The sequence below is a fragment of the Microtus ochrogaster genome, chromosome 1 (genome assembly GCF_000317375.1).
Source record: "Microtus ochrogaster isolate Prairie Vole_2 chromosome 1, MicOch1.0, whole genome shotgun sequence".
Classification (NCBI taxonomy): domain Eukaryota; kingdom Metazoa; phylum Chordata; class Mammalia; order Rodentia; family Cricetidae; genus Microtus; species Microtus ochrogaster.
The window spans coordinates 122,066,140-122,077,257 of NC_022009.1; the positions used below are offsets into that span (position 1 = coordinate 122,066,140).

At 38.9% G+C, this 11,118-nt stretch overlaps 1 protein-coding gene across 1 annotated transcript in view; it reads left to right on the forward strand.

Moving 5' to 3' along the window:
- The window catches only part of Pdgfc (platelet derived growth factor C), a 144,205-nt gene extending 133,491 nt beyond the window's left edge, over window positions 1-10,714 (forward strand). The window contains exons 4-6 of the mRNA XM_005344136.3: window positions 1,247-1,454; window positions 5,496-5,713; window positions 9,154-10,714. Coding sequence (XP_005344193.1) covers window positions 1,247-1,454; window positions 5,496-5,713; window positions 9,154-9,270 — 543 coding nt within the window. The 3' untranslated portion in view covers window positions 9,271-10,714. The remainder of the gene's footprint in view (window positions 1-1,246; window positions 1,455-5,495; window positions 5,714-9,153) is intronic.
- Window positions 10,715-11,118: the final 404 nt, after the last annotated feature.

The window sequence follows — 11,118 nt, forward strand, 5'->3', positions numbered from 1 at the left end:
GGTTGACGGGTACACTAATCTGTGTATATAATTATTTAGAGTCTAATTTATTTCTATTAGCAGATTATTAACTGCAGATTCTCCTCTTGTCTAGCCGTAGGTTCTTGGGCAGATAATGGTATCTGGTATTGGATTCGTTTTGCAGAATGGGGCTTAAAACCAATCCGAGTGGTTAGAGTGGTTATACACATAACACTTGTGCCGCTACTGCACCAGTGTATAACTTGGCAAGTCAATGGTTCTTGCTGATGGCTGTGTCCATAGCTGGGTAAGACTGTTGATTATTTTGTCCCAGTCATGAGCAGAGCATCTTCCACCACCGTGAAAAATCGGGAGGAAAGGTCCATGTCAGTACCAGATTTATTTCTCCATGATTCATGATTAAGTCATAAGGTGTCTTCAGCCACAGAGTCTTATCATAAAATCCTGGAGGATAACCAAGAGGGAATACACTTCATTGTCAAGGAATTATGAGACTCCACTACCAAAGGGGGCATTGGTTATAGGCTTTGTAACTGTCTTAGATCACCAATATATTTTCCTGGTGTTTCTCTTTTACCTTAATTATACATTTGAAGTTTTAAAATTAAAACCACAAGGGAAAGTTTTCAAGCTGACCGTTCAGAATTTAGATGCTTTTTATTTTCAGGTGAGCAGGTTAGGCTTTATTTTTTAATATTTTTGGAGTCACTGTGCTTTCTCAATCAGAGAACTGAAGATTTTCTTTAGTTATGGGAATGAGAAGAGCATGCTTTTCTCTTCTACAGACTTATTATGTCTTAGACCTGTATTTAGATGTTTAGAGCTTTCATCTTTTTGTCTGTTTGAATGTTTAAACCCATAAGCCATACCTGGCACTGGGCTCGACGGAGCCATGAATGAACACATAGTGCACACACTTTTAATTGTTTACAATCATCACATCAACCTTAGCTTATGGAGATAGAAGTGTCTTATTCCTTACAGACCACTGCTCAAATTTCATCTACATAGAGTTTTGAAAAACAGTTATATTTTACTTTGCTCCTCCTTTTGTTAATAAATAAAATATCATAAGTGAATCCTAGATCCTATCTCGGCCTTCTTCTGCATTGTGGTATTACAGCTATATACCATTAGACTCTGCTTCAAAATGGTTACTCTGACTTGGAAGTACTTTTGCTTTCCATGTTCTTCCAGGCACAGGTGAGAATCTTGATGTAAACACCGAGAAGGAGAGTTAACGAGAGATTTATTTTACTTTCAGCAAGTCACCGAAACCACAAGTCCTTCAGTGTTCCACCCTTCAGCCTTGTCGCTGGACCTGCTCAACAATGCCGTGACGGCCTTCAGTACCTTGGAAGAGCTGATTCGGTATCTAGAGCCTGACCGGTGGCAGATGGACTTGGATAGCCTGTATAAGCCATCACGGCAGGTGGTGGGCAAAGCTTTTCTTTATGGGAAAAGAACCAAAGGTAAGCTCTCTCTTCAGGTGAGAACCTCATTTGATTCTCATAGTGCCTGAGGTTTTCAGTTTCCCAAAGGGAGAGTTTAAATGCCTTTGGCGATACTTAAGCAACCCATCCTAGTATCAGCTAAGCACGGGATGTATGAAACGAGACTGTAAACAGGAGGAAAACCAAGAGACACTTCTGCTGAAAACACCAGACTCTTCTTACCTCATCAAACATCTTTCTGATGGAGCACTCCTTGCGGTTTGATGAGAATCATTGCTAATCTATGTTTTGAGATTCAAGAGAAAAGATCAGAGATGAAAAATTAGGTTTAGGGTTAAAAAATGACGATGTTTTTTAGAAGTCATTTTTACTGTGTATTCCTGGGGTCAGAGATGTATCCATTTTGTAAACCTAGAAAGTTCTACAGAGTAGGGCAAATTATAACTGTTCATGTTGATAAGGCTGGATTCACAGCAATGGAACATAAAGTGGGAATTTTTCTTTGAAACCATCACTTTTGTCCAAACTGACTTATCTTTTAAGAGCAAAAGTTCTGATAATTAAATCTAATCTCCCACGATTTAGAAAAAAAAAATAGTAGTTATATTAACCAAGTTTTCAGTGAAGTTAGCTAGTTCAAATGGGAACATGGGAAGAGCTGGAGCTAACACAAAGAACAATAGAAGAAGCAATCAACTCTGTCACAGTCTGTCAGAAGCAGAAGCTCAGGACTGCTTTAGAGACTAGACTGGCAGTTAGGAATTTACGTGGAAGGAACGGTGCTTAGTTCATTTGAGCTGTTCACCATAGCAGATTGCACCAATCTTCTCCTGAAGCCTGTAAGGAGAAACTTGATTCCTGCCTTTCCTTCCCGCCCTTGCAGCCTTCCTGAGCGTGAGCCTTCATCTCAGCAGGTCACGTTTGAACCTGCCCAGCCCTGGTATTTCGCTATGCTGACGGACAGGGTTTCCTTTCACAAGTGTTTGAACGTGGTTATGTTCAAGGGCATGGGCAGCTGAATCCTGTTCACAGGCTGAATGCTGCTGTGTATTTATCAGATCCGATCTCAATGAGTAAATTACAGAGGCACTTCCCTTTTCTGCAAGCAGAAACAGGAAGCTGAAGATCTGCAGGAGTAGCTGAACATCCCATGAACTCCACCTTTCTTAGCAATAAAATTAGGTTGTGAGGTGCACCCGTAAGGAGCAGGAGTGAGAAACTGGTTTTAAACATACATGGAATTTTGGAGAAGTGTTTCTGAATTCCAGCCTAAAACCTTTCCTTTGAACCCAAACCTTTAAGCCTTGATCCCCATGCCTGCCTGCAGCTCATAGATCTGACCACGTGCTAACTTCTACCGCAGAGAATCTGGTGTTGATCCAGGTCTTTCACGTATTCGTTTACCACCTTCACTGTTGAAACTCTATGCAGTTTGCCTATAAAATTAGGTTTTCAAGCAGACAGTAAGCGTTAGAAAAGTCATGTATCCTTTTAGGACTTTACATACGACAACGCAAGTAGGGGCTAAGATCTTATGACAAGTCAACTTCCCTGCAAAGGGAGTTGAGAGTCTTTCTGCAAAGGGACAGGGAAATACTTTCAAAAGTGTCTAATTAGACCTTGAAATAGATTTCCCCCAGAATAAACATATCACGATGTTACCACATTCGTTTTAGAAAGACCACCCTGGGGTTGCATTACTGTAATATGATAGCCCAGGATTGAATATCTGAAAGAGAAGAGGCAGCTCACAAAGTCAAATGTGCCCGGATTTTTGTCAGTATTATCCTTTCTGGAAAAACTTAGAGTGTTTTGTCTTATTTTCTTTAGAGCCCTTGCTCTAAGTCAGAGTTTTCATTCATATTGTGTGGCTACAGAAAAGAAAGAGAAAAGGAGAGAAAACTGAAGGAAGGCATTTTCCCAGTCATGCTGAACAGTGCTTTCAAAGGGACTTTTGACTCATGAGTCAAGCATGATAAATGAGTGGAAGTGATTTGAAAGTGTGTTTAAATTTTCACATCGGGGCAGGTACCAGAGCACACTTGGGAAATCTACCCTAGCCTTTTATTGTGGTTAAGTAAACATTTTAAGCCGAACATATGCGGTCCCCTTTCTAGCTCTGTGAAAGAGCATGTGTTAACGTACGTGTGGTGGGCAGGGGTCCTTTAAAACCTGGGGCTTTACTCACATTCTGAAGAAGATTTGGATAGACCTTACAAATTGCTGCAATGAGCCTTTGCGTTGTCCACTTATACAAGCCTTTCCCTTCCCAGTCCAGATATCATAGCTTTCTAGAGAAAAGAAGCAAATCAAATCTCACACAGCCTTAAAATCAAGTGGTGTTGTATCTATACCTGAATCATTCAGCAAGGGGGAACGCAGCAGCATCAGCGGCCTCGTTAACATAGGGATCCTATTAACTTTATTAGTGATGCTTGATTGGTCTTCACAGGGAACCTGAAACAACTGACTCATTTGCGGTTCAGTTTTTTAAAAGCTTTGCTTTCGTGGGTTCCTTTGCAGATGAAATTGTTAAATACTCAAAGCTATGATTTCCTAATAAATTAAAAAATACATTTTTTAAAAATTTTTTGAATTGGGCTCCTTACCGTTGCTTTGGGCACTCATACACTTGACAGAGGTTTTTGATCACTCCAACAGTTGAACATGGTTATAACTTACAATTAAATATTCATAATCTAATATATTCCTTAGAATATTTAAAAGCCATCCTCAACAAACTGCATTAGGTTAATAGTCAAGAAAACAAGCGCCTAATTCTTACTTACCATCACATGTTAAAACAATTAAAAACTGTTACTGTTATTTTTCAGAATGAGAATCTCACATTGATTGTTTCTATTCAAACCATTTTTCACTCAGGAAAAAAAAACGCTTTTATTTCTATTTTATAATCTTTCCGGTATCAGTTTAAAAATACCTAACCCAATTCTCTATATTTCCTATTACAATATATTTTAGATAACTACTAAACCAAAAATAAATAAATAAAACTCTGAATAAATAGTAAATAGATGGGTCCAAAACATTTAAGTTGTGTACATGTGGAAGACTTGTAAGAAAAAAGATGTGCAAAACTATAAAACAGAAACTAAAACAAATTAAAATATATATCATATAATTACTTTTTATGTAGAAGTTCATAGTAAACAATTGTAAGTTATGAAAATAGTTTTGATATATCTTTCCTGAGGCAGTATTCATGTAGATTAAAAACAGTGGTCCCCTGAGGAATTTCTCTGTGTATCCAATGAAAGGACTTTTTCTATTTTAATCACACGTCGATATTCTTTTAAACCCTAAAGGGTGATGTAGTTAAACAACTTCCTAGAAAGAATAGAGTCAATGGCTATAAATCAGACACTCGTCCATCTTTCAACAAGGGAGCAGCAGAATCCTGAAGGAAGCCAATTGTTCTACGTTTCAGAGGACACCGATCCCTAGTGCACGGAAGATCAGCTTCCCAACAACTGCTCTTACTCTGACAAACGTATCGTTTCTTTCACTTCTTGTCCATTCAGCTGTCTTCAGAAACACGTTTTCCTCATCCTCCTTATATTGTGTTCTCCTGATAGCCACAGAGACTGTAGAAATCATGTCATTATAAGAGCCTGTCATCTTTTTTAAAAATTGCATTGGCCTTTTAATCGAAGCATTTATACTCTCTTGGATGCTGTTCTTCCCTGCAATGCTCCCTTTGTCTGCTTTCTGACTAAGGCTAAAAGCTGTAGTCCCTTTTCCCTATATAAAGTTTCCTATTTATGCTCCCAACTCTTTCATTGGATCTCTTCTTCATATGGCACAATGCCACCTCTTCATTGGTCACTAAATCATAAATGAAGCTTTGTAGACTATGAAACAGAAAGTTCAGTTTGTGAGCTGGTGAGCCATACAACCTAGTTAAAATAAGAAGGGATATTGTTAGAGTTATCATTCATGGAATAACCAGGTCTTTTTTATAAGAAGAGCTTTGGGCAGTGGAGGCAGGCTGGAAACATGAGAGTCATTTTCCCACTTGCTTTTTTCTATGCCCTTTAGTGGTGAACCTCAACCTTCTCAAAGAGGAAGTGAGACTCTACAGCTGCACACCTCGGAACTTCTCGGTGTCCATTCGGGAAGAACTGAAGAGGACAGATACCATCTTCTGGCCAGGCTGTCTCCTGGTTAAGCGCTGTGGAGGAAATTGTGCCTGCTGCCTCCACAATTGCAATGAATGTCAGTGTGTTCCGCGTAAAGTTACGAAAAAGTACCATGAGGTAAGTACATCATCTTCTTTGTGGTTTCTATAGGACATTTTGTTTCCTAAAACCAAATGGCTGAACCTAAGATACACTGGAGTTTGGGAAGGACATGCTCCCATCGCCGGAAAGCTAAGCACCAGGTCTAAAAGTGTTCCTATTTTCACTTTAAAATCAGGGTCTTTAATTTTAAGACACTGACATGGAAAATTCAGAGAGTACGTTGTGTAGTGCTGGATCATCGCTGATCAGGGATGTTTTGGGCTTTTTGTTTGTTTGCTTGTTTTTGATCAGTTTTTGGTGCTGTTGTTGTTTTCTGTGATGCTGGGTTTAAGCTCAGAATTTATGTATGTTTATCAAGTGCCCCATTAATTGAGCTAAAACCCCAGCCCCAATCATACAAGACACTTATTTCTTGTATCAAGCAGATAGCATCTTTTCCGAGGAAAAGGAGAGTGAAGCTTTTCAACTATTATTTATTCTCAAACTATTGATAGAGAATAGTTTAAAGTCAAGTTTAGAAACAGTTCATTGTCTAATTTTGAGCAATGAGACCTTTGATAACTGTTTTTACATGTGATTCAATGCCATACCATAAATATTGTGAGAACATATTCATGGTTAGGGTCATGTTTATCTTATACCTTTTGCCTCAAACAACATGCTTCGTGTTTTATGAATTTTGATATTTTACTTCATGAAAACAGAATCTGAAGTATTAGTAACTACTACCCTATAAAGCTTTGTGATCCATCATATTAAAATTTTCATGACTAGAGGCAGGGTTAGTGCCACACCCTTGCAGTCCCAGCTACTTGGGGCAGGAAGACTACCTGAGTCTAGAAGTCAAGGCTAACATGGGCAACACAGAAAGACTCATTCATACTAGAATACCCTAAATATATCCTACTATCTCTACTAGTGTGTGTATGTGTGTGTGTGTATGTGAGTGTTTGTGTGTATCCAGAGCAGATACTCTTTTTGTGGTTTAGATTTAATTGATATAATTTTTCACACTGTACTTAAGTTTGACCCTTGGATTTGACTTTTGTATAAGTCTATTCCATTATTTTTAATTTTATTAAAAGTAATTTTATTTATGTACATTATGATATCACTGAAACTCTCAACTCTTGATTCTACATAACATGGTATCATAAACTGTACTTCCTCTGACCCAATTTCATGCTCTCAATAATACTATGTTGATGGTTTTGAAAGTTCAAGAGAAATCAGGAGGCTGCAAAAGACAAGTGACCCTACTTACACTCTGATCTACCATTAACTTATTCTTCCAACAAGATACATAATCTCGATAAAATCTGGTCATAACCCAGCCCTTTTTGAAGGTACTGTCTAAAACCTGCACCAAGTAATTTCAGTAGGACTGTATTTAGAGTCATTCTACCTGTTCTACATGTGTGCCCACACCACCTGCTTCCAGAAGTCATCAGACCAGCATCCAAATATCTGCTCCCAGTTCAAGTAAATGGTCAGTGGCACATGTTTCTTGGAGTCCCTGGGACTGACTCTGTAGACAATCTGCCTGCCTGTGATTCCTAAATACCCTCTCCCTGTTCTGGAATTTCTTATCCTGTTCTTTAAAGTGACTGGAAGGGAGCCTTCTGCTCCATTGGAAGATATTTAGAAGATATATCTTAGGAGAGTCAGGAAGATGGAGGAAGAGATACAACTTGGTCCCACTGTCCATGCTGTAGAGGAATCTCACCTGTGAGCCTGTGGTTCCTTACTGCTGAATGGAGAAACATGTGGAGGTGGAGGAGAAAAATGATATTGCCCTTTCTGATGCTATCTGATGCTAATAAGTTTAAAAACCTTATTCCCGACAAAGAAAACAAACATGAAACAAGAATATGACAAGGAATAACACCATGGTCAACTTTATAATTCATGACACCCCAACTGATTTAAAACATTGTTATTAGTGACATAAACTATCATCCCATTATCTAAATAGTCATTATTGCAATTGAAAGGATACAAACATACTGACTTCTGCTTCAGAATTACGGGAAGCAATAGTCTGAGAAAACTGTTCTCAGAGCTCTGCAATTCTGACATTTACTGTAAGACCCTGAAGCCTGTCTCTCAAGAAAGCGAGCTGCTAAATAAGCTGATGGTCAATGGATGGCATGAGGATTCTTTCATTCATTATCTATTGTTCTACTTTTAATAACTCATCTTTTGGCCTAGGCACAAATAACTATTTTCCTCAGCGTGCCTAAATCTATTCACTCGTGTATACAGAAAAGTAATAACTGTAGATTACCTCATCGGATTATCCCAAGTTCAAGTGTATAAACACATTGTTATGGTAGCGGGCACACAATAAGTATGCAAAGAATGTGAGCTAATTAAACTCTGATAGAATCGTGTGCTCCAAAAGTTATGCATTCATTCCCCTTTTCTAAGAGTTTTGTAAGTCTTCAGCCAAACAGAAGACTTGAGTCTCTGTGGTTTAATGATATCTTATAAGAATGGGGAATTTCCATGGTCACTTCATGGAGTCATCTATGTTATACACGGAAAGCAGAGAAAATGAAACTTTTATGTTATTGTGTGCTCTGGTCTTTGCTCAGAAACCAAGCAACATAATTCTTAGAATTCATAGTTTCTTTTATAAGAAATATTGAGCGCCCAATACTTCAGATACATTTAATAGAATACACAGCTAGATCCTTTGGTCACCATTGCTATAATGACACATTTTTAATTTTGTGCCTATATTTTTAATTTAAACTGAACACTCTAAACTGTGAATAAGTTCATTTAATAGGGGCATCATTATTAGTGATGCTCAGTAAGATCCAGCTGCAGAAACTTAACTGTGGCTGGTCACGATGTCTTTGAAGGACATCTAATCCATCTCCTCAAGTTTACAGAGGATTTGAAGTGTAGCCAAGAGAACTGCTGAGTGGCCTAATTGGGCAGGCTCAGCTGTGAGATGATCAAGTTTCTTTCCACACGACATCCATGGTTGAGTGTGTTGTATCAAGTGTGAATATTTGTGCAGTGTGTGAATAAATGTATTAAAATAAGAAGCTAAAAGTGCAGAAAAACAAATTGTACATTAGTGGTTTCAAAATTCGAGGTGAAATTGTCTCTTGTAGGATTGAATCTAGAGGTAGTAGGCACATGGTGAGTTTTTCAGTTTGAGAACTGTTCTGTATTCTGGGTGCAGTTTGCTTTGAATGTTTTGCCACTAACACACCCTTTCTTTAATGAAATGACAGTGGTGGATGACTTGGGGCCTATGGTGGAGGACTGTATATACAGCTTCTTTATGAGACACCAAAGCTTGTCTTTTTTAGGTTCCAAGATCGTGCTTTGTGTTGTTTTATTTTGTTTTGTGTCCTTTTGTTTGAAGTATTACTTGTCCTTGATGTCAAAGATGAAAAAATAAAGATTTTTAAACAAGACTATTTATTCCCTTGTAGGTCCTTCAGTTGAGACCAAAAATTGGCGTCAAGGGATTGCATAAGTCCCTCACTGACGTGGCTCTGGAGCATCATGAAGAGTGTGACTGTGTGTGCAAAGGAAACACAGGCGGGTAGCTGCATCCTCCACAGCAGCGCCCTTCCCCACTGGCATCCTGGATCCCCCACTAGCATCCCACATCCCCACCAGCATCTGCCACAGGGCTGTCAGATGCTACCGTTGGCTGTGACAAAGATCTTACTCATTGTCTCCATCCAAAATCTCAGTTGTCTACTTGAGTGGCCTTCCATCTGCAGGACTGGATAGTGTTCTGCATGAAGAGGCACCAGGAGGAGTCAGCAGTTACACAGTAGTGCTTTTTCCAGGACAGTCAAAGGATGGAAGTGTTTGGAGATCACTAGCAAGCTCCGGAGTGACATCATTTCTTTCGACACTGACAGCGTGCTACAATTTAGTTGTCTTCACATGGACAAGTGAACAAGCGATTCCAACACAAGAAAATGGCGAAAACGCACAGTTGATCATGAACAATGCAGAAAAACTTGGGTTTTCCCTCATGTTTGCATATACAAATCTGAATGGTGTATGTTCTACAAACTCGCCTTTTAGATATAGCAGCTATGTTGCTATGAGTTAAATGTGCTGATAGAAAAGACTGGCTTTTCCACACGTGGTAACTTCTCAGTGTTTGGAAGAAGAGAAGTTCAGTCATGGTTTGGAGGAAGCACACCTGCACCGAGGAGCGGCCTTCCCTTTCCCTCTCTCTGAGGTGCTCTATGTGTTTCATTGTGTACATTTTTATATTCTCCTTTTGACATTATAACTGTTGGCTTTTCTAATCTTGTTAAATATTTCTATTTTTACCAAAGGTATTTAATATTCTTTTTTATGACAACATAGATCAATTATTTTTAGCTTGATATTTTTTTTTCTAAACAGAATTGTTATAGCCAGAGGAACAAAGAGGATATATAATCTTGTTGCTCTGACAGAAACACATGTATTTCCTTCCTGTATGGTGCTAGAGTTGGGAAGAATCATCTGGATTTGAAACAATGGAAAGGGGAAGTCAATAGAATTGACAGGTAGCAAGGACATTTTGATAATACCTGAATTATTATCAACTCCCACTTCTGCTCTTAGAGATGCAAATTAAATGGAACATGTGTATACACGCACATGGAGTCATGGCTAATCTAACACTTTTTGTGGGAAATAGGAGCAGAGCTCAGAGAAACACAGAGGCACCTTCCTGAAACAGAGGGACCACTGCCAGGGCCAGTGCTGTGCTGAGCTGTGCTGTGCTGTATGGACACATCCTATTTATTGTCATGCTAGGCGTTTACTACCTGTAAACTCTGCTCCATACAGCTGTGGGAATACATGGATATTTTTATGTACAGCAGTATATCATTTAAGGCGTTCACTTACTGTACTCTATCAGTTGACAAGAAAATCAGCATCATAATTGCTTGTAAAATGCTTTAAACTGTGCCTAGGTTATGTGGTGACTATTTGAGTTAAAATGTATTGAATCATCAAATAAAAGAATTTGGCTATTTTGGGGATACGTAGAAGCGTTGGTCTGTGTGTGGGTGTGTGCACACACGTGTGTGTGTGCCTGTGAGTGCTCCCATGTGCCTGTGTGTGAAACGTTGATCTCTTGGAGTCCAAGAAAGTGAAGATCATGAAATCCTAAGTTACCATCATTTGCGATATACAAAAGTATCTGTCAATCCAGAATTTATGGAAGAGAAGCCTTTCAGCTGAGCCTCCCCTGCCTTCCTTTTCTTCCTAATGTCTCTTTGCAGTAATGTCATGATGTCTCTTCTTTTCTGTGGTGTTACTAGTGATTCCAGACTGATTGAATTACATGGGACCTGACAGTGACATTGGCGATGTAGAATGTTTAGTGGTGAGTTACTTGACTGTGACATTGGCGATGTAGAATGTTTAGTGCTGAG